This window comes from Anabrus simplex, chromosome 1 (genome assembly GCF_040414725.1).
Source record: "Anabrus simplex isolate iqAnaSimp1 chromosome 1, ASM4041472v1, whole genome shotgun sequence".
Taxonomy (NCBI): Eukaryota; Metazoa; Arthropoda; class Insecta; order Orthoptera; family Tettigoniidae; genus Anabrus; species Anabrus simplex.
The window spans coordinates 1,243,683,954-1,243,711,814 of record NC_090265.1 but is presented as its reverse complement, the minus strand read 5'-3'; the positions used below and the strand labels follow the sequence as shown (position 1 = coordinate 1,243,711,814).

Sequence of the window (27,861 nt, the reverse complement as noted above, 5' to 3'; positions counted from 1 at the left end):
AGAAAGAAAGGAAGTTGCGTATTCAATACTGTACATATAGCCTACATTGGCATTTCTCTGCACAGGTGGTGGTTGTGATTATTGTTTTACTGGGCAACTGTTCTTTATTAACACTAATCAGACGGAACAAAATGGAAGGGAACCAACACTTCGAAAAATGAAGGTATCGGCCAAAGAATGACAAGGACCGCCAAGGGCGTGAACCTGAAAGACTCCCTAGGCCTCGCAACCTAATACCGCCGGGGTTAGAAAAGAACAAGAGTTGATCAAGGGAGGTCAGATATGATAGATGGCACAAGTTCGTGGAAGCAACCCAGGATTCGACTAAGAAGCCCATGGTCGCAAATCCAGGCTCCCAAATTAAGAGCCACTGGCGCCTCGTTTTGTGGCCTCTTACGACATGCAGGAGATACCATGCGTGTTATTATACCGCCCCCAACCACAGAGGATATTTTTTGCACAGTGTGATTATTTCATTAAATGATATTAATGTTATTAAACACTGTACATCTGGCTTAAATTGACGTGTTTCTCTGCAGGGTGCTGATTTCAATGAATGTCCGGCTCTATGGTCAAATGGTTAGCGTGCTGGCCTTTGGTCCAAAGGGTCCTGGGTTTGATTCAAGGCTAGTTTGGGGATTTGAACTTCCATTGGTTAATTCCGAATGTAAACAGACTTGAGGATGGATTTAAAGCAATTGTTGAGGAATGTGAAAATAGGTTTGTACGTTTAAAAGTGGTAAAGAATGGTAATGATCCACTATATTATAACAGGGAAGTAAAGAGACTAAGAAGGAGGTGCAGGTTGGAAAGAAATAGAGTTAGAAATGGCTGTGGAAGTAAGGAGAAATTGAAGGAACTTACTAGGAAATTGAATTTAGCAAAGAATCAGCTAAGGATAACATGATGGCAAGCATTGGTGGCCATACAAATTTTAGTGAAAAATGGAAGAGTATGTATGGTTACTTTAAGGCAGAAACATTTTCCAAGAAGGACATTCCAGGAATCATTAATGAACAAGGGGAGTGTGTATGCGAGGATCTTCAAAAGGCAGAAGTATTCAGTCAGCAGTATGTAAAGATTGTTGTCCAGATAGAGGAGGGGACTAATACTAAAGAAGTACCTATTAACATTTACCTATGACAGCAATAACATTTACAGTAAGATAAAAAAGTTGAAAACTAGAAAAGCAGCTGGAGTTGATAAGGTTTTGGGGGATATACTAAAGACAATGGGTTGGGATATAGTACCATATCTGAAATATTTATTTGATTATTGTTTGGTTGAAGGAGCTATACCAAATGAATGGAGAGTTGCTATATTAATCCCTGTGTATAAAGGACAGGGTGATAGACATAAAGCTGAAAATTACAGGCCAGTCAGTTTGACATGCATTGCATGTAAGCTTTGGGAAAGCATTCTTTCTGATTATATTAGACATGTTTGCAAAATTAATAACTGGTTTGACAGAAGGCAGTTTGGGTTTAGGAAAGGTTATTCTACTGAAGCTCAGCTTGTAGGAATTCAGCAAGATATAGCAGCTATTCTGGATTCAGGAGGCCTGTATTGTGATTGACCTATCTAAGGCATTTGATAGGGTAGATCATGGAAGACTACTGGCAAAAATGAGTGCTACTGGACTAGAAAAAAGAGTGACTGAATGGGTAGAACTCAGAGAATTAGAGTAGGCAAAGCTTTATCTGTCCCTGTAATAATTAAGAGGGGAATTCCTCAAGGCAGTATTATTGGACCTTAATATGTATGCACGTTGGGCAATGGTATGATGATAAATGGGGTTAAAAGTCAAGTTATGAGTTTCACAAATAGGAAAAGTCCTCTCAGTTTTAATTTCTGCGTTGATGGGGTGAAAGTTCCTTTTGGGGATGAAAGTTCCTTCTGGGGATCATTGTAAGTACCTAGGTGTTAATATAAGAAAAGACCTTCATTGGGGTAATCACATATGATTGTTAATAAAGGATACAGATCTCTGCACATAGTTATGAGGGTATTTAGGGGTTGTAGTAAGGATTTAAAGGAGAGGGCATATAAGTCTCTGGTAAGACCCCAACTAGAGTATGGTTCTAGTGTGTGGGACCCTCACCAGGATTACTTGATTCAAGAACTGGAAGAAACCCAAAGAAAAGCAGCTCTATTTGTTCTGGGTGATTTCCGACAAAGGAGTAGCGGTACAAAAATGTTGTAAAGTTTGGGCTGGGAAGACTTTGGAGAAGGGAGACGAGCTGCTCGATTAAGTGGTATTTTCCGAGCTGTCAGTGGAGCGATGGCGTGGGAGGACATCAGTAGACTAATAAGTTTGAATGGTGTCTTTAAAAGTAGGAAGGATCACAATATGAAGATAAAATTGGAATTCAAGAGGACAAATTGGGGCAAATATTCGGTTATAGGAAGGGGAGTTAGGGATTGGAATAACTTACCAAGGGAAATGTTCAATAATTTTCCAATTTCTTTGCGATCATTTAAGAAGAGGCTAAGATACAACAGATAGGGAATCTGCCACCTGGGCGACTGCCCTAGATGCAGATCATAGTGATTGATTGACTTCAAAACATAGTGTGTGGCGTCTTGAGCATTAGAATTCATGATACGTAAGGCTCCATGCTCACAGATACGCAGGTCGCCTATCAGGTGTCAAATCAACAGACCTGCACCAGGCCTCCCCGGAGACCCCACGCCATTTATTTATTTATTTATTTATTTATTTATTTATTTATTTATTTATTTATTTATTTATTTATTTATTTGTTTATTTATTTATTTATTGATTTATTTTAATGAATGTTATTAAATACTGTTACATCTAGCTTACAGGGAGATGTTTCTGTACGGTGTCCTTATTTTAATGAATATTATTACATACCGGTACCTTATTGGTAGAAAGAAAATAACATTAGTTGTATCTCATTTATCGTATACCCTCCCCTCACACAAAATATGTCCACTGATTGAAAAAGGCGAATGGTAATAGTGAACAGAGTGCTCAATAGAGGGTTCCACAGAAGTGTTTTTGTCTCTTTGATACATCGCAACTGCAGCAGCGCATCTATTAAATATAACTTTCTCAAGTGAGTACAGTACAGTTACAATACTATATACTATCTGCGCACTTTTTAACGATAGATTTGTGTACGGGTTTTAGGAGTAAGGAGGGAGCTCTTTCGGTTCCGTTAGTACTGCCAACGGAATGGAAATGAAATCTGAATTGAATCGATAATATGATCGATCGATATGAATTTTCTAAACCTTTGTTATTTTAAGCCAACAACTGTGTCACACACTCATCATATAACATTGTATAACATTTCTCGATGCGAATCTTATTCCTAGAGTGAATTCTATAGTTTGGCTTTGCTGTGTAAATAACAACAGTACTAGTACGTAAAGTGTACACCAGATGTCGCACAGCGATGCATAAGCGATCAAGGTCTGTCTAGGGAGGTCAAGTCACGAATGCTACTTATGAAGCCGCCATACTGGGTCTTTAAGCGAGCGTAACCAAAGGCAAGTGTATTCGAATTTAGAGGATTTCGGTACCGTACATTGAAATAAAAACAAAATACCAACTATTTTTCATAAAGAATTTAATTGGGCATCTACTGGTCATGTATATATAACTGTACAACACTTAAATGATATGAATACATTCACAGCTATTTGAATAGGAAGATAATTAACAGAGCCTGATTTTTTTTCTTTTTTGAGCAACAAGAATCAACAGAAAAGCTCATGTTCTTCTCTTTTACTTCCTTACAACTTGGTCTTACTGCGTTTCTTATTAATATCATCTGTCAAATACGTACTCTAATTGACAGAAACATAGAAATCTGTACAGTACCTGTGTCATATTAGGATTACTGGTACATGAAATACTGAACTTGAAGTACTGTATTTAAAGTACTAAACGACGGTTGTACTAAATTACCTTCAGCGTTTTCTTGATTAAGAAAGTAATTTCCGGTACTGCGTTTCTAAAAGGTTAACCCAGTATGTTGACAAATACTGAATGCCTCTTGAGTTGAGTGCATTAAATTAGGTATGGTAACTGTTGTTATCCATTCATGTGGTATTTCTTTGGGTTCTAAGGCTAAAATACTCTGCACATATGCAACATGAGTGATGTTCTTAGCTACTCGTAACTAGTTTATTGATAACCCATGCAGCTATACAGTACAAAGTGGTGGTGGTGATTATTGTTTTAAGAGGAAGTACAACTGGACAACCATCCTCTATAAGCACTAATCAGAAGAAAAAATAAAGATATCGGCGAAAGAAAGATGAAGATCACAAAGTGCGTGGAAATGAAAAACTTCCTAGGCCTCGCATGTGCTAATGCCGTCGCGGTCCGAAAAGAACAAGTGTTGACAAGGGGAGGTCGGATGGGCTAGAATAGTGAAAGCAATGTCATAACTCAGCTAAGGGCCTCGTAGTCACAACCCAAAATAGATTTCGCTCCATGGGTGGGAGCAATAGAACAACACCCACGGTATTCCCTGCCTGTCATAAGAGGCGACTGAAAGGGGCCTCAGGAGCTCCTAACTAGGGAGCGTGGGTTGGCGACCACGGGGTTCTTAGCTGAGTCCTAACATTCATACATATAATAATAATAATAATAATAATAATAATAATAATAATAATAATAATAATAATAATAATAATAATAATAATAATAATAATAATAATAATGGTTAAGAAAATTAAAGCCATTGGTAGACACAATTCCATAAGAAATAGAAATTCAGTCACTAAGTTGAGTTAACCTAGGTTAGGCTATTTTAGGGATTACATTAGGATATTATGTTAGGCTACGGTACATTAAATTACAGTAGTTGGTTAGTGCGAGTGAAGCGAGTGTTGCGATCTTTAAGTATTTGTCAGGCCATATAATGTACTCTATGGAGCATTTAAGATGAATGAAATTTAGATGTAAATAATAACTACAGTACAGTATAAGACTGCTATTATCAATAATATTGTTGTAATGATGGCCAGCTGGACATAAACTGTTGGTTTGAAGTGATAGGCCTATTGTTTGTTGTGATTATAATTGGTAAATGAACAGGAACAAGCATTTCAAATATCTGTGAAACATTTCTACGTTGCATGTAGGGTTAGAATGATACTGTCTGTAGTTTACATGAAAAGGAATGGAATGAAATGGCGTTTAGCTTTTTAGGAGCGTCTGAGGACAAGTTCGGCTCGCCAGGTGCAGGTCTTTTGATCTAACTCCTGTAGGCGACATGCGCGTCGTGATGATGAAATAAAGATGAAGACGACACATACACCCAGCCCCCGTGCCAGCGAAATTGACCAATTATGGTTAAAATTCCTGAACCTGGCGGGAATCGAACCTGGGACCCCTGTGACCAAAGGCCAGCACATTAACCATTTAGCCATGGAGCCGGCCGGACACATAAAAAGGAAATTTTCATAAACATCAATACTACTATTACACATTTCCTGTTACTTTTCTTGCTTGTTTTGAACAATTCTCTTTCTTTGGGAGGTTTCCTATCATATGTCAAAGACTGAGGTGGATTAGGGACGTTGAAAATTGTTGGGATGGAATTCCACTTGAGTAGTTTCCCTCCATCTGCCCTCTTTAGTTCAAATTGCGATTCTTCAAAATGATGCTAGGAGTAAATACATAATAAGACATATAAATATAAAACATCGTTCATATAAACATACTGTTATTCAGGAATAATACGAATGTATAACTTCACTAACCTCGCACAAGAAGCAATTATCTATAGGTTGACATTTGTCACGCCTACAGTGTTGTACCCACTGAGCTCTCCTTTGCTTCTCTCGGGAAGCGAAGCACTCTCATTCCGTCAGTTGTCTTATTTTGACAATTTGTTGCCGCGCAGTATCCCGTTTTCCTTCAAAATACAAGTAATAACTCACATCATTACATCGGGCACGCCCACATAACAACGATATTTGAGACCCAATATGGCCGCCACCGCAAAGGATTCTGGTAGCGTGACCAGACCTCCCTAGACAGACCTTGTAAGCGATTCATAGTTTGTGTTTCAAATATGGCCAGTACGAATCTCGAAGATTGCCGAGGTCGACCAATTCAGCACTAGGGTCTAAATCTATCACTAAAAAGTGCGCAGATAGTATATTGGTCTGTGAGAATATTTCTGAATGTTCGAAGGTTTTTATAGGAGTATCATTCTTTCGAACTCTTAAAGATGCCCAGCTTCACTTTTCTCTACGTATGGAATCGGGAGATTGAGGAATGTGGAATTAAAATAAGTGTGGAGAAGAGTAAGACAGTAGTGATGGCGAGAGATAAATAGAGAAGGGAGAGGGAATTTTGAAGTAAAGGCAAAACAATTAGAAGTTGTGGAAAGCTTCAAGTATTTGGGAAGCATACGTGCAGGTTGGAAAGTAAATAAATAAATAAATAAATAAATAAATAAATAAATAAATAAATAAATAAATAAATAAATAAATAAATAAATAAATAAATAAATAATAAATAAATAAATAAATAAATAAATGGGAAAGGTAATTCAACAAGCCAATGGGTTAAGCAAGAAAATTCTGTACTGAATGTATTACACACGAATTTCAACATAAGCGTTGGGCACATGGACAACAACAAAATGTGATGAAAGCAGAATCCAAGCAGCCGAGATAAAATTCCTTGGAGGAATAATTGGGAAGGTACAAAGGACTACTTGATACGAGAAGTGGAAAAGATCCAAAGGAAAGGAGCTCGATTTGTTCTAGGTGATTTCTGACAAAGGAGTACCTAGTATTACGAAAATATTGCGTACTTCAGGCTGGGAAAACTGGGAATAAGGAGACGAGATGTTCGACTGTGTGGTATGTTTCGGGCTGTCTGTAGAGAGATGGCGTGGAATGGCAATAGTAGACGAATAGCTTCTGTGGAACTTCTAAAAGTAGGAAAGGTCATAATATGAAGGTAAATTTGGAATTCAAGACGACAAATTGGGACCAATATTCACTTGTAGGACGAGGAGTAAGGGATGCAGATCATTGATGACGTATTAGCTGAAGACATAGACTACAATAATATCCAAGTAGAAAGCGTGTTCTCACTAATGACTGATTTTTGTTCTGCCGAATGCTGTACATTTATCTTACGAAATCTATATAAATGAAAATGAATTGATAAATGTGTTGCTAAGCGCAAAACTCGGGAACGGCTGGACCAATTCGGCTAATTCTTTTTTTCAAATATTCGTCGAAGTCCGAGTAAGGTTTTTACGAAGAGAAAAATTGGAAAAAATGCCTGGAAAAACGTAAAAGCCTCATTTATCTTTTTCCATTCAAACTGTTAGTCTCTCTTTCCTTCTCCCACGTTTGCTCTTAGCGCTGTCCTCCTCTAATCCAGCACGTTTGCCGAATGTCCGTAAATCTCAATGTTATCGGTTAAATTGGGTGAATATCGGATTATGTATAAAATTTCAAGCCGCATTTGATGCCGTTAACAAAAAAAGGTTTACAAAGTAATTGAGTGTGAAAATGTTAATATAATGGAATGTTACCTCAAATGCAAAATGTTCATTGCATAGAACTTATCATGTCATAACTCCTATTTTATATTCACTATATTTGTAATTTTTTCATTGCTGGTAAAGGAACATTTCAGCTCGACGTAGATAAGTTTGTTTTTAAATTTAAATGATAAGAACATGCACTATTTGTGTTTCTTTTCAGTCATGTTCAGAGATTTTTATGTGCAGGCACGAAAAAGTCAGTCGCTGGCCAACTTCTTTGCTATTGAATTTGCATGGGGGGTCAAAGCGAGGAAAATGGTCTTCAGATATGGAAGTTATTTTTAAAACAAACCCCAAGATCTTATCTCGTTTATATCTCAGTTTGTGACAGGAAGAATGTCTCCTTGGGTTTTGGTTTCGCGCAGGCTGGCTGGCTGTCTGGCTGCCTCGACTGCCAGTACGGATCTCCCAAACATACGCTCTCCAGACAGTCGCATGCAGTGTCGTGTTTTGTTATAGTTGGAGACCTTTGTCTACCCTGATTGTTTTTAAATCTTCGCTTCTCAACAAACAAGTTCATCGATTTCTTTGGTTGATTGGTTTATTTTGAGTGTGCTTCCATATACAGTATTCTTCTTCGTTTTGCCTCATGACTGAGGCGTCGTGACTATCATAATATTCAGCCCTCTAGCCGATGAACCATACTCCGCCATTCTTCCCTATCTAAAGCTTTCAATGTGGCTACTCTGAGAGAACACTGTAGGGGGCCGTTCACCATGTCAATCGATCGCGTTGGTATTCGTCCTCGTTGTCTGGTTCCCTGGACTTTTCCCTCAACAATCAGCTTTTGTAGACTACCATCTCGGCGCATTATATGTCCAAAGTAGCGTACAATTCGTTGAGAGACCTTACACGATAGACGAACTTTTATCTGAAGTTGGTTCAGGATTGATGTGTTCGTGCGATGAGCTGTCCAAGGAATCCTTAACATATACAGTATACTCATTTCAAGACTCATGCCGCCTATAAGACGCGGGCGGAGAAACTTCGGTCGAATAACTCGAAATGCTACAAGCCAAGCTAATTTTCAGTCTAATCGGATTGCACAACAACGTGAAGAGCGAAATGAAACTGGAAGGATTCGACTATCACAAACCCGTGCAGCGCGTCGTTCAGCTAATTATCTTGTAAGTTTGAATCGAGCTGCTTTACGTTACGATGTTTCAATTGACTACAGAGCCTACCAATGTGTTGCTATTGGATCTATGCACTCAGTTTGCCAAAATTGTAAGGCAATTGAAATACAAAAATGAAGCTGCTGGATTGTGTTGCGCAAATGGCAAAGTGAAATTAGTGCCACTGATTCCACCACCAGATCCATTGTACTCATTGGTTTCAGGAACAGGAACAGATTCCATACATTTCCTTACAAATATCCAAAAATATAACAACTGCTTTCAAATGACTTCATTTGGGGCAACAAATGTACTTCGGGACAATTTCATGCCAACTTTCAAGGTAACATATAACATTGCTTTCTTTTAACATGTAACAAACAGACTTATTGCTTTGTTTATTTTATTTTATAGTTTTTGTTACAAAAATAATGAACCTGTCCTTAATTTACAGATTTTTGAACTCGCTGGATTTGCCAAGATTGCCGCCTCACATTCTTCAATTAAAGGTCGGATCAATGGTCATAATGTTACGAAATATCAACCAACCGCGTCTTTGTAATGGCACACGACTAGCGGTGAAAACATTACTGAACAACGTTATCGAAGCAACAATTCTAACGGGGAAGTAGAAAGGAGAAGACGTTTTGATACCACGCATCCCTGTGATTCCGACTGACATACCATTTGACTTTAAATGACTGCAGTTTCCAGTGCGGGTCACTTTTGCTATCACCATAAATAAATCCCAAGGGCATTCATTGAATGTGTGCAGCATTAATCTTGAAAACCCATGTTTCTCGCATGGAAAATTGTATGTTGCCTGTTTCCGTGTTGGAAAACCATCAACTTTGTTTATTTACGCGCCGGGTAATCAAACAAAAAATATCGTGTACCTTAAAGCTTTACAATGAAAAATATCTTCATAGTGTTCATTGGAATCAGTGTTTTCTATGATAGTTATTCCCTACGAAGAAAGAGGAGTAAGTTTTGCCACATTATCTTCACGCCATCAACTTATCAAATTACTTGATTTGCAACAGGGGATAATTATGGCTCTGTGAGGGATTTGAAGACCTGTTAAACAGTTCCCATCTACGTTACAGTAAATCGGGGTTATTTCTGGGTAGTGATATGCTGTGACCTATTTGAGCATTTTCCTATTCACAATCAAGATATTGATATTGCAGGTAATGGAAACACGTTTTTCCAGTAGTTTGTTACAAACTTTTGGTAGCAGTAGAAAATTAACTCATTTGATGTTGATGATTCCTCATTTGCATTATTCTGATTTTTGCGTGCAGTACAGATTGAATTTCAGTTCGTTCCATTGTCATTTATACTTGACAGAACGACGTCTGTCGGGTCAGCTAGTAAATAAATAAATAAATACTAATCAGTGCTTAATTTCTAAAAGTTTAGGTACCGGAACGCATACTATAGGTACCCACACTTCCCCCCTCTTTTCAACCATCGGCCCACAACCCCTCCCCGACCTTCAAAGTTTCGATATTTAAAAACTTGCGATACCACTTACAATGGCAAATCTTTTTTTACAAAATACTTTTTCTGAAACTCAGGTTTTAAAAATATAATTTATTTTAGTCAAAACAATAAAACCACAAGCTTTTATATAAACTACGCGTGGTATGTAATATTCTTCAGTCAGATTATATTTATGTTACGATTTAATACCCGTGTAGTGTTCTATTTTAAATCTCCAGTATGGAGAATATCCTAAAAACTTTCCCTTGAGCAATCCCCTTAAAAACAATGTAAAAAAAAAAAAATCCAGAATGAACAGTTCTGAAGGAAAGCTCTCTCTATATTATAGGTGTCAAACTACGCTGTGACACAAATGTCGGTACAAAATTAGTAAGAGTTTCTAGGATACTTTCTCAATTTTATTTCTAGAGGTCGAAATATGGCTGTAATGTGGTGGTTGGTCACGGTTACCGCAATGTAACAGCATATCTCTTAGTATCCAACATGCTTGGCAATGGCCGCAGGTTTCTCGCATTTAGGACCTAATGCAGGGGCGTAGCCAGGGGGGGGTTACTGGGGGTTAGAACCCCCTCCCCATTGAACTTTCACAAAAAGAAAATAAATAGAAACTGACAGTAAACAATAAACTTCTTTTATGTGATCAAGATAAACTCCCTGCAATCTACTGCTTGTTGAGAGTGTTTGCCACCCTACCTGTCACCACTGCAGCCAGTGAGAGATCATTTTCAACATTAAGACGCCTTAAAACCTACCTCAGAAATACCACAAGTGAAAGTCGACTCAACGGGTTGGCTCCCTTGAACATTCACAGAGACATAGTTGTAAAACCAACAGATGTATTTTCTAGGAAGCCTCGAAAATTAGATTTTAGATTGTAAACTGAACATACCGTTTGAGATAAAACTGCTGACCTCGATCATATTGTTCTTGTTCTGTATTTTAAAGTAAGAATTTTGTAGTGTATTGCAATCTGAATATCACATACAGTAATTCACTCTTGTATCAGTATCCTTATGACAGTCATGCATGCGCGTACCAGACACGCACAAGCACAAGCACTTTCATTATGTTATATCTTAATTTTGTAACTGCAACCCCCCCCCATTGGCCGATCCTGGCTACGCTACTGACCTAATGGATGATTTTTAAAAAATAATTACGAACGGCATTTTTACAGTATCTTACAGTAAACAGAGGGGGTTATTTGTCATTGTCTTCATTAAGCATTTCCCTATATCATTCTGTTTATCTCGTCCTTTGCTGCTATTTGATACTTCATTGTTTTCGTTCCATTTCAAGCTGGCAGTGCCATCTACCGCCACAAGTATAGTTCCCAGAATCAGGCTAGCCAATAATGGCTAACAATTTGCACTAAATTTCAGCCTATGTTAACCTTTAGATTCCTTGTGTCACGTTGGTATTGCTAAGTTGCGGTGGATGTGAGTGAGTGAGTGAGTGACCGGTGGGTTTGCTCTTCGCGGGTTGAGGGGTGTTGTTTTTTTTTTTCTGGGAAGTGGATATCCTACATAAAATGCCACCTAAGAAACGTGATAAGGACACAGAAACCACCAAAAACTCAAGAATGGATCCGATGCAGGCTGATCATGAGCTATTTCTTCAAGCTTTTGAAAGTAAGTTTGATTTACTTTGCTTCCTTAGAACCATTCATACGGCGTAAACATCTGATGGCAGGCGTTCGTTTCAAGCCAACTTGGCTTTGTTCAAAATGAGTTTTTGACAGCCTGTAATTCGCATTCACCGTGATTATCTTAGTTATATTGCTCTGGACATCAGACGAGTAGCGTTATCTAACTTCAGAATATGATAATGGACATCGAATTTTTTGTTGTTGTTGTTGAGTTAAACTGTAATAGAAATTTGCCGAACCTTAGCCTCAGTAGTTGCCACCTATTAGCTAGTGTAGTGTTAAAACTACTCTTATTGATTCATTTTCTGGAAGTATGTCTGAATAATCGGTTGTTAACGTCTCACTGGTTGTGCCTTTACTCGTGTAGGGATGTGTTGTGGTCTGTATTGGCCAGTATGCATAGGCCACTTCCCGTGTTATTCTTAAGGTAGACTTTTCTGATCGTCGTAGCCTGAAACTGATTGTCATGGTGTTAGTAGCAATTTCGGCTACTTATTTCAGAATTATGTACTCGGAATATAACTCTCAACTTGTGAAGTAAGGAAAGAGTAACTTCCTTTCAGAAGCTTACAGCAAGTTAACCTATTCCATACACCGTATTATGATCTGTATGCTGAACTGTAATAGTATAAGAAAGTTTTGCTTTATCATATCGTGTTCGGCATTTCTTTGATTACCGTAGAAGTATCTTTATTCTGGAAGCGCTGATTTTGTTTTGTGATTTTAGCCCTCCGTTTCGTTCATATTGACATCCTGGTGATTTTTTTTAAAGTTTTCCAACATAAACATTTTTTGAACGTGATTATTATTATTATTATATGTAGAGTGGTATAACATATAGAACCAGTGTTATAGTTTCGTTAACTCATGAGGTTATGTGTTTAAGCTATGTGATTATGCTCAGAATTTTGACAAATTGTGCAGATCACCTGACTGACCTGTATTTTGTTCTTTTACTAGGCTGCTATGTTTCATGTTCTAGACTGGAATTGCTCCTAAAATTTTATAATTTTGAAAGTGAGTGGGAAAAAAAAAAAAAAAAACTGTACTGATATCTACTACTCTTTCTTCAAGAATGGTTGGTTGGTAAACGAATAGTGGCACATCATTGAAGAGACAGTTTTCATATTGAACTGTGTATCATTTAAGCTCAATTCATTTATAGCCCTTGTATATGCCTAGGGCCAATGCCAAGAGCAGAACTGAGTGGTGAAAAGGTAGAAGTGTCAATGACTATGTCATGTTGTTAATAATGTTATTGGTGTACGTCCCACTAACTACTTTTTTCGTTTTTTTGGAGACACCGAGGTGCCGGAATTATGCCCCACAGGAGTTTTTTTACGTGCCAGTAAATCTACTGACACGAGGCTGATAGGCTGATGTTTTTGAGCACCTTGAAATACCACCGGACTGAGCAGGATCGAACCTGCCAAGTTGAGGTCAAAAGGCCAGCACCTCAGCTGTCTGAGCCTCTCAGCCCGGCAATGAGTATATCATTGACACCCTAGATATAAGGCATATACCAGTATGACCTTTGGCTCAGATAGAGTGGTTTTTTATTGAACTACGTTTTGTGTGTTAAATTCCAGAATAGTAGATTGGAGATTTTCTCTGAGATCTTCAGAAATCTTACCTCAAAGTAGATTTAACTTATTAGGAGAAAGTTTCTTACAGTACTGTGGTCTTATCCTGCTCAGAATGAAGAAGACATATGTTTACATTTCTTTATGGATTTCTTGTAAAGCATGCTTTTTTCTGAAAGTCACCTGTTGTACTTAACAGCAAGCTTAGTGTTGCCATTGATGCTTTCGTGGCCCGTACTTATAGACATGATATAGGCTTTTGGGCTTATGCCGTGTCAAGGAAATAAGGTGAAATTCTTTGTTTCACAGAGAACTATGCTCTGCATCTTCAGAAAAAAAAATCTCAACTGTCCACGAGAAAGGCTTCTCAAACACTGAGGTTTGAATTTAGACGTTATAATAGAAGTTAAAGTGGTACGTTCATTCGTCACCAGATGGCTCACTGGGTGTGATGCAGTGCTAGTGTTCAAAGTGGAAGCTGATGGAACCATCAGAATCAGTCTGAGAGGGAGTCACATAACAGGAGAATACACCTATGAAAGTATGACATAGATACAAGACTAGAATGGAACATCTGCCAATGAGGAACGTACAGATTTGGAAAACACCAAAATGAAATAACAGTAGTGAAGGGACAGGGGAGGGGAACTACCTACGTAAATCCTTAATGGCTGGCATTCACGTATTAGGATAGCCAGTGTCCCTATTGAAATTGTTAGGATTTCTATGTATTTCCACAGCTTCCCGTATAATCCTGGACCTGCAGTGTCTAGTGAGTAAGAGCTCGAGCATCTTGGAACACAACATCATGATCCGACGATAGAGCATGCTCAGCTATTGCTGATTTGTCTGGCTGGTTGAGACTAATATTTTGTTCATGTTCCTTGATATGAGTACCAATGGACCGGCATGTTTGGCCAATGTATACCTTGCCCCAAGTACAGGGAATTTCATATACCCCAGGATGTAAAAGTGGGGATAATTTGTCCGTGGTTTTACCTAGAGTGTGAGCAATTTTAGTGACGGTGCCAAACACTGTTTTTATATTGTGTTTGCGGAGGACCTTGGGAATTCAATCTGTGGTTTTGTGAATGTAAGGCAGGTAGGCAGTTCCCTTAACTTCTTCCTTCTGTGAACTTTGCTTGGTCATTTCTCTGGGATGCAGAGCTCTATAAATCTGCAAATCGTTGTAACCATTACTCTTAAACGTGACTTTGAGTGTGTCCATCCCCACCTGGATATTTGATGTCTCACAAATTTGTTTCGCCCTCTTGGTGAATGTCGCGAGAATGCTTTGTTTTTGTGCTGGATGGTGGTGAGAATCTGCACGAAGATAGCGATTTGTGTGGGTAGGCTTATGATAGACGGTATGTCCTATGGAGCTGTCCGGTTTCTTTCTTACTAGAACATCCAAGAAAGGAAGGCATCCGTCCGACTCCATCTCCATAGTGAATTTAATTGAAGGATGTTGCTGATTTAGGTGGTTTAGGAATAGCCGAAATGAAGTTTCTCAGGACCTTCTGTCCAGACCACAAATGTATCATCAACATACCTCCACCAAATGTTAGGTTTGACGGGCACTGAAGCAATAGCCTCCTCCTCAAAATGCTCCGTAAAGAAATTGTCACTACGGGCGAAAATGGACTTCCCATAGCCACCCTGTCCGTTTGTTTGCTTACCAACCCACAAAAAATAGCTGGAAGTCATGCAGTGGTAAAATAGCTTTATAATGTCCTCAGGGAACAAATGTTCAATGAGAGACATTACCAAGTCAATCGGCACTTTAATGAACAAGGACTCCACATCAAAACTCACCAAAAGTGCATTAGGTTGAAGGGTTATGGTTGACAACTTGTTGACAAAATACAGAGAGTCCCTAACGTATGATTCAGTACGTCCTATGTGTGGCTGAAGCACACTACAGGTCCAGGATTGTACGGGAAGCTGCGGAAATACGTAGAAATCCTAACAATTTCAACTGGGATACTGGCTATCAATTAAGTAATACGTGGTTGCCAGCCATTAAGGATTTACGTAGGTAGTTCCCCTTCTCTGTCCCTTCACTATTGTTATTTTGTTTTGGTGTTTTCCAAATTCGTATGTTCCTCACCGCCAGATGTTTCATTCCAGTCTTATATCTATGTCATACTTCCATATGTGTGTACTGTGTTTTTATGAGACTCCCTCTCAGACTGTTCTGATGGTTCCGTCAGCTTCTGCTTCGAACACTAGCACTGTATTGTGTCCGGTGAGCCATCTTGTAACAAATGAAAATACCACTTCCAATTCTATTATATCGTCTAAATTCAAACCTATTCCTTGAGAAGCCTTTCTCGTGAACAGTCAAGATTTCCTTCTGTTGACACGGAGCAAAGTTCTCTGTGAAACATAAAGAATTACACCTTATATTCTTGACATGGCACAAGCCCAAAAGCCTATATCATGTCTAGCAAGCTTAGTGTTTTATGTGGTTTCTAATTTTCACACCAAGCAAATGCTCGGGTTGTACGGTACATTAATTAAGCCCAAGGCCGTTTCCTTCCCACACCTAGGCTTTTTCTATCCCATCGTCGCCGTAAGACCTATTTGTGTCGGTGCAACCTAAAAATAAAGTGTTTTACGTGGCTTATAACCCACATGACCTATCATTTTTGTGGATCTGAATCTGAGGGATGTGCTCCACATTTCATGAGATTTGTGCATACAGTGCCTGAGATTGGAACTATGGTTGCCTTGGTGAAAAAGTATAGTTATGTTGCTGAGCTTTTACGTGCCTATTTCTGCTGTATTCTAATGGTAGCTGGCTGATATGATTTTATAAGGTTGTTATATTTGAGGTACTCTACCATACAATCCATTTTTCATAGAAATGAGAAGTATAGATCACAATGATGTAAGGTGCAGTGAATTATTTTATTTGGATACGTGGCTGTCATAGCTGTTCATTATATCTAAATTTTGATATTTGCCCTCAATATCATTTGGACCGAACTCGATAGCTGCAGTCGCTTAAGTGCGGCCAGTATCCAGTAATCGGGAGATAGTGGGTTCGAGCCCCACTGTCGGCAGCCCTGAAGATTGTTTTCCGTGGTTTCCCATTTTCACACCAAGCAAATGCCGGGGCTGTACCTTAAGGCCACGGCTGCTTCCTTCCACTTCCTAGGCCTTTCCTATCCCATCGTCGCCATAAGACATATCTGTGTCGGTGCGACGTAAAACAAATAGCAAAAAAATATCATTTGGCAAAGATAAAGTTACTGTTCATCGAAACTGTATTATAAATTTTCAACTATTGGGTCATTTGTAGTTAACATAGTGTTTGTTTCCAGCTCTATTTCTATTATGTTGTCGGCTCCATGGCTAAATGGTTAACGTGTTTTCCTTTGGTCACAGGGGTCCGGGGTTCGATTCCCGGCAGGGTCGGGAATTTTAACCATCATTGGTTAATTTTGCTGGCACGGGCTGGGTGTATGTGTTGCCTTCATCATAATTTCATCCTCACCACGTCGCGCAGGTCCCTACGGGCGTCAAATCGAAAGACCTGCATCTGGCAAGCCGAACTTGTCCTCGAATACTCTCAGCACTAAAAGCCATATGCCATTTCATTTTCTATTATGTTAATGAGAGACATCCGGTACTTTGAGGGCTCAAGGTCCTGCCATTTTTCATTTAGCCATACAATTTAAATACCAAATGAAACAGTATGTATGACAAGCAGAGATAGTGTGCTTTGTACTGCTGGCTTTCCACAGGGATGGCCTGTGTTGCAAGCCCAGTTGATATCACACGACATAGAGAAGGGCATCTGATCTTAAACTTGGCCAAAGGTGGATCCAGTCACACTGGAAATATTTGGGTTAAACTGAAGAAAGTTTCAGATGCGCGGGACGCATAATGAATTCATATTTGTTGTAATGTATCATTTTCAGATATACTTCTTACGATTTCCTTGTTCACGACCGTCTCGCTTTAGTCATTTACAAGACAAGCATGCTATTGGTTAACAGTTGAGTTTATCCCAGACAGCTGTGTGTGGTTATTGTTGGTGGGTGGTACTCCTTACCCCAATGACCGAGTCGTCAGTCGTTGTTGAGGAAAGTGTGAGAACTATAGTGCTCTGCCAGAATTTGTGCACACACAAATCTCATACATCGAGCTGACTGCAGTGGGAGTTGTCCACGCTACCTTGAACATGAAAGGCAAGCACCTAACCAACCAAACGTATGCCATGCAGCTGATATATTCACAAATAATACTATTATGGGTTTATTTTCATAACAATCGTGGTGATATTTTATAAAATGAAACAATCTCCAATATACGGGGGGAGGGGAGCTATTAACTCTGGAACTGGAGTTCAACAGTGCTGTTTACTGTATTTGACTTCAACTCAACAGGGGCATAATGTTGACTAACAACAATTACTTCCTCTCGGAAAAACTCATAGGTATACACCAGAAAACAGGGCAACATAATCTAACTTCCAAAAAAGGCAGATAATGGTTGTTGTATATACCAGTACTTTACTGTACTCCACTCTTTACAAAAGATTCCAGTGAGCTACTTTCCAAAAGGTAGCTTGCAGTTGTTAATGGTTACAATCGCATAGGCGTACTCATTGACAAAAAAAAAATAAACTTCTTCCGTTAAGATATTTCAATGCATACACAGAAAATCTTGCCCCAAAATACAGAATAATAGGATTCAAGACAGTATTTTGCACAAAGATAGGCACAACCTATTGCAGAATTTAATCTAGTCACAAATTGAGTACATGCCATGTATAACGTGTTACCGTAACAAATTGAAATGTGGTGAGTGTCCAAAATCTTTATTTTTGTGAGGGACGGACACACACTAATAAAATCCCATGCACTATATGACGAGATTGTACAGAAATGCGGTTCTAATGACATTAGGAATGGACTGTTATTATTACATCAAGTATTGAAATCGGTTGTTGGGGATGATCATATTCACCTGGTAGAAAGAACTCCAGTATAGGCTGTAACACTTTACTGGCAGGGGAATGCACGTTTAGATGTTTAGAAAGGATAAAATCGTGCAAAAAATGTGAAACGATGCCTTAACTAGCAGGGATGAGGGACCTTCCCATTTTTGCTTGCCAGGAATCCACCAGCCTGCACCTAGAAGTATTTTTATGTTTGTAGAAAAATTAAAACATAGACTGCCATTCTGAGAGATGTGTCCATTTTCTCTATTCCTGTTGGCTGGAGCAGTTCTGCCGTTAATGTCCGTCCTGATGATTAAGCTCGGAAGCAGAAATGACCTCAAGAGGAAACATGGATACAGAAAAACTGGGCTCATATCGTGTGGTCACAGGGCTGCCACATTGTGAAAATAATGAAGTCACAAAATTTGCAACATGAATATATTAAGAACAGAAGAATTTTCTTAGCCAGACCAATGGTCTTGTCACTAACTGATACTTTTGCAGAGATACTACAGGCTTGTGGGCCACTTCACAGGTCTAACCTGGAGGCTTATTCCTCCAGACCCCTTTGCTTGCCACCAGACTGGTTACTGTTTAAAGAGTGTTGTGAAGTCAATTTAATTCTGTACACAGTTTTGTTTCGTATGTCTTGAGCTTTCTGTTATGCTACTTTGTGAATTATCTTGGATGAGTGAATGGCTGTGTGTGAAAGGTAATTTTTCCAAGATACTTAACACGAGTTAAATAGTGAATTGGCAGTGTAACATTTAAGGTTCATGGAAAAGAACACTTGGGCTAATACGTATAAAAAACACAATAACAGGTCGGCATAGGAAAAGGGAGCAATATCCAGAGAAAATTAGAACAAGCGTGAAGAAATACAAGGATGACAACCACCTCCACATCATCCATAATACACTACCATCTTCAAATAGATGGACTTTCTTGTCAGTCCCAGTTTTTCTGCATCCATGTTTCCTTTTGAGGTCACCAGGACAGACATTAACACTTGCTAAGGGTCCATCTTGACAGATATCAGCATATTTGTGGGAAGTATAGGTTATAAGGAACGCTGAATAAACGCAGAAAATGGAAGAGACATAAGTAATGATTATAGGTGTTAAAAGATTTGATACACAGGACAAATGCAGAAGAATCCCAGTGTGACAATATAATGGAAAGAAACAAACCAGTGTTGAATCGAGTTTTTTAGAGAGGTAGGAACATGTAAAGGAATACATAATGGTATAACTACAAGGATAAGTCAAATGTTGGAAGAAGGTGCAATAGAAAGAGGAAACAAGGATAAACACGACAATCTCCACACTTTTATACACTGCCTTCCTTTTAAAATAGTTAGATTCTCTCTCAACGCCTCCGGTTCTTCTTCATCTTTTCTCAACCCCCACAAACTCGATTCTGCTTTCTAGCTTCATTATGAGAATGGATATCAAACACTCATTGAGGGGCTATCTTGACAGTTCCTCAATCTTGTTGCTGGAAGTGTAGGATAAGAGGATAGCTGGATAAGTTATAGAAATTTAAATTCTCTAAACATTTAGGCGAGCATTTAAAATACCTCATTGACTGTAATAAAATAGTTGTCTTGGCCAATGCAGGTATTGTTTCATTTTCAACTTTGACAAGTGTCTAATATTGGCTCTCAGAGGATGTTAATAATGAAAATAAAAGTAATGTTCATATTATAAAATACTACACACAAAAGAAACCTTTGATCAAATCACTGTTGGACAAGACTTATAATTCCACAATTATTACATTAATGGAGAACTTAAGCTCCTCATCTGGTGGCCCTGATCGTTAATGCATCAAGTTTCTATGGTCTGATGCCGTGGTTAGATGGTTCGAGTCCCGTTGGTCGAAGACATTTCTATCATAATGCTGGCCGACACTGTAGGAGAGGTTGTGGTATACAATTTCTAATCACTAGATGGCGTGCCAAAGCCTGGGTTCAATTCCAAACCTCTCTGCAGTGTTCTTTTGGAACGATGGGGACATTAAAGACTTGAGCAGACCTCTTCGTGCTATTTGATAGGAGTAGGCTATGTGCCAGCACTTTTTTTTACCCCCTCCCTTTCCTTAACTCCTCTGATGAGGTTGATGTCAGGAAGGGCATCTGGTCATAAAAACTAGCTCACTTCATACCTGATCCCGTAGAGAACAGGGACAAGGGTTGGACATACAATGGAGAACTTACAGCTGTCATATTAGTGACTAGCTGTAGTGTCCGTCATTGGCGGAACAATGACTTAGCATGTATCGGTACATAATTATATTTTTGTCCACCCTTCATATTGTTCACCAGATTCTGAGGCATGTACATGGGCACCTGTCTGTGACTTGTCATTGTGCACTTGCTTTCTTGCTCTCGGTGGCCATTTGTAGTTTCATGTTATATTGTTTGCATTATTGCTGATCTTTACTTGATCTCTTCCTTCTCGTATAAAAGAAAATCAGGTACGTGTGAAAATGCATTCAGGAGGTGGTGGGTTAGAATCCCAGCATTGGTAGCCCTGAAGATGGTTTTATGTGCTTTTGCCATTTTCACACCAGCAGATGCTGGGACTGTACCTTAATTAAGACCATGGCCACTACCTTCCCATCCTTCTGTCACAAAAACTTTTGATGTGTTAATGTGACGTTAAACCAGTGCGGGGGAGGAAAAAAAGCCAAATATTGGGTTAGCCTAATATTTTAAAAAATGACAAACATGCAAAACCTTTTAGACGTTGCTGGAATGATCTTTATAGCAACCCTCTTTACTGTCTGTAGTTAGTTAGCCTACCTGCTCTTGGACAACTTTCATAGAACTGCCACTGATATTTCCCTGTATTGTAAAAAGGTGTAGAACTAAAATACGCCATGAGCTATTTTCGTGTAAAACCAACCGTAAGAGAGATACATAGGATTTTATGCTTTACGCTCCTTCTGAACCACCCTCAAAATTGTACAGTTTTATGTCAAGATCCCCCTGAACCTTATTCTAAATTGAAATAACAAGTTTCATTAAAATCTACCCATCCATTTTCTCGTGCTGCTGTAACAGACATAGACAAACATTAAAACTAAACTTAACATCGGTCATTACAGTGATGTTTGTATTCTTGTCAGGATACAATATTAACCGACTTGAATTTCATGGTTAAGACCAATGCTATTGCATGAAATGTTCAATCAAATTAAAAATGGCACTGTTTCTCACTTTTCACAAACTACTACGCTGTCATTCTAACAATGCCAAGTTCCAGCGCTGGAATGACGTGGCTACAGACAGCGGTGAACACAGCTCTGCCGTTTTCTGTCAAGCGTGCACATTTCCCAGTTTTATCAACACCTCATAGAAGGGGTCAAATGGCTGGAATACTACCAGTGGGTCACATACCAATAGTTAACAGAACATGTAAGAACCATAGGGATGAACGCTACCATCTATCAAAGATGAGTGGCAACAGAAGAGACGAAGCACATCACAACAAACAGTAGTCAATGTAATGTTATTGTTGATTGATTTTATGGGCTTTCAACATTGTAGGCCTTCACATTTAGTTTTCTTCTGACTGTGATATTAGGGCATCTACTGTAAAGTGAGTTGTCCATCTTTCATGGCTCCCACTTTTCTTATTCTTAATGCGATTGTTCCTTCACGATATTTTTCTCATTTTGATAATCATTTTCCACAATTTTCCTTGTCTATTTGGGCTGTTGACTATGTGGTTTTTCACCTTAAGACAATGACTCCACTATCAACAGTTAACCCTTTGAACCCCAAGAGTAAAAATAATTTTAATAAATTTTGTATTTGTGCTGTTCTATACTAATTGGTCACATTCAAATGCATTTTTGCCATTTAAAAAAAAAATCCCTTCTAGACTTGGATTTTTGAACATCTTGCTTTAGAGCTACATTGGGGCTCAGTGGTAATTCGAAGACAAAATAAACTGAAAATTTAAATTTTCTACTCTACTTTATTAAGACATTACACAGTACTAGAAACATTACAATATCATAATTAAGACATTACACAGTACAAGAAACATTAAAATATCATAATAACATGTTTTAGAACACTGGATGATGGGAGAAACGTCACATTACTTTAACAACTTTCCTTTACAAGCACTATCATTTCAGTAACAAATAGAGTAACAAGTAAGGCCTACTTGGTATGGAACAGAGTGAAGCAATTTTTTTGCTGCCTGTTAAGTCATCAGCCCAGAGGCTGGTTGGATCCTCAAACAGCACCACCAAAGGCTATGCAGCTATAGGAAAACCACAAAAACCAATGACGAGGTGTGAGGGAGTTTGCTATTGCTGCAGTTAGGCACAAGTTTACATTACATTTTGCACATACTGCTTGAGTGAGTCCACCTGGGAAAAATTTGCATCTAGCTTTACCAGAGTATCCCGGCCAGTGTTCATACCCGTCGTACCGAATGTCATCATTTGGGCGGACTGCAAATGTTCGCCTTTTAGTGGGTTCTTTGAGTGCTTCACTGGAGTGACATTTTGTATCTTTCCCCTGCCCTGATCTCGTAAGCACACTTGCAATATTTGCCTGGAATTTTGCCATCGAATATTGACGTTTGTACAATTAAAAATAGGAAAGAATTTCCACCAATCAGTACTTGTTTTTTTATTGCTTATATTAAGCTACAGGACCGGTTTCGACTCCATATACAAGGTCATCTTCAGCTGAACCATGAATACATATTTATATGATGAAGCTTTGATTGAATTGCATTGTCAAAGGAATGTCATGATGATGTGCATTAGTCACATACAAATGGGGCATGTCTTATCGTGAATTGGCATATATGTCAGTATGTACAATATTGCAACTGTATGTCTAAAATATTATGTTGAGGTCCTAAAATTAGTGTATAAAACATATCTTCACTTAAACTAATATATATATGTACAGGATAAAATACAATATATAAAAAACATTTCGTGCACATGAACATTCGTATCTTGCTTGTTGGCCAATTCATCAACTCTCGTATTTAAGTCCCATTTACATTTGTATACTCAGCTGCTGTTCTTGGAGTTTAAAAGATATGGTTGTAAAATTGCATGAGTAAAAGATTTAGTCTTTACACTACAAGCTCGCACGTCAAACGCAACTCGGCTACACCAACAAGAATAAACATAACACCATTGCACAGCTACAAATGGGAAAGGAGCCATTACTTTCAACCCAATTTTACGAACGCCACAGGACAACAAGATTTGATTCTAACATAAGGCAACATACATAGCAGAGCTGAACATATTTTAGCTGAATTTTATCCATACATCTGGCAACTTTTTTAAAAAATTGGAAAATGTTTTATCCCACATGAAGACTAAATCTTTTACTCATGCAATTTTACAACCATATCTTTTAAACTCCAAGAACAGCAGCTGAGTGTACAAATGTAAATGGGACTTAAATACGAGAGTTGATGAATTGACCAACAAGCAAGATACGATTGTTCATGTGCACGAAATGTTTTTTATATATTGTATTTTATCCTGTACATATATATATATATATATATATATATATATATATATATATATATAAGTTAAAGTGAAGATATGTTTTATACACTAATTTTAGGACCTCAACATAATGTTTTAGACATACAGTTGCAATATTGCACATACTGACATATATGCCAATTCACAATAAGACATGCCCGATTTGTATGTGACTAATGCACATCATCATATGACATTCCTTTGACAATGCAATTTAATCAAAGCTTCATCATATAAATATGTATTCATGGTTCAGCTGAAGATGACCTTGTATATGGGGTCGAAACCGGTCCTGTAGCTTAATATAAGCAATAAAAAAACAAGTATTGATTGGTGGAAATTCTTTCCTATTTTTAATTGTGTAATTCGTCAATATGGAAATGAAGATTATAGATTACGATATTGACGTTTGTTACGTTGTTGAGCCTGCTGTCTACGGTTCAACAATCATCCATTTATAACAGCTACACTAATACACCAGTATATAATTCTAGTGTACCAGTTCACTGATCTCAAATCAATTCTGTACAATTCCTGAAGCATACCAGCCAAATCTACCCCTCCCATGAAGAAGTTATACTCTTTTGTGACATTGAGGCAATCTATTTCCATGGTTACTTTTTGTGATGCATTCCACCTCTTACATTTCACTACTGGATCAATTGCTGATATAAAATTCACTGCTTTTCTGTCATATCATCTTACAAGTGCCACATTACTGTCCTTTTCCCACACGCCAGTCGTAGCTACCTCTTCCAGAGCGTTTTAATTCAGCTTCAGACATCAGGGGACACTTGCCCATCCTGTTATTCCGTATTGTGCCCACACAGAGTAATCCCCTTTCTTTCAGTGCAATGGCAAGTTGAAGAGAAGAAAACCAGTTTTTGTGTTCAGGAAGCTCATTTGTGAGAGCCACAACTATGCTTGACAAAATACGGCTGTTTCATCTTCTGAGTCCTCAAAATCTGACAATTAATCTATTTCAGAATTAATTCCATCTGATAACTGTTCAAGAATATCAAGAAGGTCCTTTTTATTCCTTATTTGTGTTGGTTTCATCTTGGCTATTGGCATAAAAAAAGTATAAAATGGAATTACAATCCGGTTGGTAAAAGTTAGGTTAGAATGATTTGTTTATACTTAACCCCAATGTAGCTTGAGAGCAACACCATTTTCTAATCAGATATATTCACTAGCTATCATACATATTCCAGTGTATCATGGTACATAATCTTATAACAGTACCGGTACATTAAGTTGACAAATACACTATTATAAAAAGTGAACTCACCATTAATTGTTCTGAAACGTGATTTTGTAACACTGGCGGTACTAGATCACAGCCAGCTGATTCACTTCACATACTAAACACACGCACTGCCACCTAGATCAGTGTTGTAAGTGGCATCTGTAGTCATTTTATGAAAACGCACACCTGTAGCTTCATGGCAACAATGGGATTGAAGGGACCAGTCTAAATAAAAACTGGTGAGGTGTCCTTGAAATACACCTTGCTTAGGAGCAACACTGATAGCAAAAGGGTTAACATTATTGAACACTATTTCATGTTGGAAATACTTGACATCGATATGGACTAAGCACCAGGCGAGTTGGCCATGCAGTCATGGGCGCGCGGCTGTGAGCTTGCATCCGGGAGATAGTGAGTTTCAATCCCACTGTCGTTTGCCCTGAAGATGGTTTTTCATGGTTTCCCATTTTTACACCAGGCAAATGCTGGAGCTGTACCTTAATTAAGGCCATGGCCGCTTCCAACTTCTAGGTCTTTCCTATCCCATCGTCGCCATAAGGCCTATCTGTGTCCGTGCAACGTAAAGCCACTAGCAAAAAAATTATGGACTAAGCAACAAAAGTCTAAATTCATGAATATCTCTGTCGGCATAGCCGGTATGGTAAAACCGTATAACGCGTAAATGATAAGAAATAATATTTTATACCCTATAATAATAATATATAATAATAGTATTTATTGATAGGATCACTAATAACATAGATATTTGAGAATTAATTTTAAGCCTTCTCCTAAACTACCATATCACACAGAACATGCACAGCCTGTTTCCAGTCAATTTGACTGGTCAGGAATGGAATGAATGATGCTCCCATCTAGTGCCGAGGATAGGAATTGTGCTGGCTGCTGAAGCCTGATGCACTCCTGGGCCAATGATTAATGATCGACAGATGAAACAAAACAAAATGATATTGGAGTTTGTCACTGGAATGGAAGATGACATGAAAACTGGGGTACATGGAGAAAAACCTGTCCCGCCTCTGCTTTGCCCAGCACAAATTTCACATGGCGTGACCAGGATTTGAACCACGGAACCCAGCTATGAGAGGCGAGTGTGCTGCCGCCTGAGCCACAAAGGCTCACCATTTCACCCAGCATGTGTAAAATTATTTATACCTTAGATTGTAGTGCCTTATTCCCAGACTATACATAGCAGTTTTCATTAAATTCTGTTCAGCCATTTTCTCGTGATTCGGTGTTGATATAGACTAAACAACAAAGGTCTAAATTCCCAAATATCTCTGTTATCATAGCCGGTGCAATCAAAATATTTAAGACATAAATGATTGGAAATTGTATTTTATATAACTTTTGCAAAATATTATTTATCACCAAGCTCGATAGCTGCAGTCGCTTAAGTGTGGCCAGTATCCAGTATTCGGGAGATAGTAGGTTCGAACTCCACTGTCGGCAGCCTTGAAAATGGTTTTCCGTGGTTTCCCATTTTCACACCAGGCAATTAACGCCACAACCGCTTCCTTCACACTCCTAGCCCTTTCCTGTCTCATAGTCGCCATAAGACCTATCTGTGTCGGTGCGACGTTAAGCAAGTAGGAAAAAAAATAAAATTATTATTTATCAATAGGATCACTAATAACATAGATATTGAAGCAATAATTTTAAACTCTCCCCTAAACTGCCATTTCACCCAGTGTGAATAATATTATTTATACTGTAGCTCAAATAGTAGTGCATTATTCCCAGACTTTACATACGGTTTTCATTAAAATCTGTTCAGCCATTTTCTTGTGATACGCGTACGTACGTACATACATACAGATATGATGGAAAATTTAAAATTGTATTTCCTTTTTACTGTGGACATGACCGATATAGAAATATACGGTTCTTTCTTAATTCTGAGCAATGTGCAGACAAAAATCTTATTTTATATCAATATCTGCATACCATTTCCTGAAATGCAGGTCAGCAGGATTTGTGCAGATGCATTTCCTCCTCCACTGAGCAAATGGCTGCCCAGTTGGGGTTGCGCGACTGTGACTTTACATTTGGGACATAGTGGGTTTGAATCCCACTTTCAGCAGCCCTGAATATGGTTTTCCATTTTCACACCAGGCAAATGCTCGGGCTGTAACCTTAATTAAGGCCATGGCCGCTTCCTTCCCACTTCTAGTCCTTTCCTATCCCATCATTGCCATAAGTCCTATTTGTGTCGGTGCAACGTAAAGCAGATTATAAAAAATATATATATTTCCTTCTGAGTCTGTCATAACAGGATATTTTCTGAAGTGTTCCAGTTTTTATTTACAATTTTAGTGTATGTCCTTGTCAGATAGTCTTATTGGAATGTAACTTACATTTTGCCCCTGTTCTTGCGTTCATGTGTTACAGTGCCATTGATGATTTAGTTGGCGAACCTGGCATAGAACATGCAGGTCACATATCAGGGAGGTGGGAAGCTTGGCTAGATTCGCTAAATCTGGTGTATTGAATAGGAGGACACATTAAATTTTTCTTTGTATTAAGTAAAATCCAGTGTACTTAGGTCAAAAGGAATATTTTAGTGTACAATTCCAACTTCAATTCAAGAATTGTTTGTGGTGGTTAGTCTTTTTTCTAACAATCCTCTTAAAACTTAGTTCAGTTAATGCACTTGTATTTCCGATTAATAGAGAGGCTGCTCTT

At 38.4% G+C, this 27,861-nt stretch overlaps 1 protein-coding gene across 1 annotated transcript in view; it reads left to right on the top strand.

Annotated features, from left to right (window-relative positions):
• The first annotated feature begins 11,643 nt into the window (after positions 1–11,643).
• The window catches only part of Su(z)12 (Polycomb protein Su(z)12), a 399,441-nt gene continuing 383,223 nt past the window's right edge, over positions 11,644–27,861 (top strand). Inside the window, exon 1 of the mRNA XM_067137639.2 lies at positions 11,644–11,808. Coding sequence (XP_066993740.2) covers positions 11,709–11,808 — 100 coding nt within the window. The 5' untranslated portion in view covers positions 11,644–11,708. The remainder of the gene's footprint in view (positions 11,809–27,861) is intronic.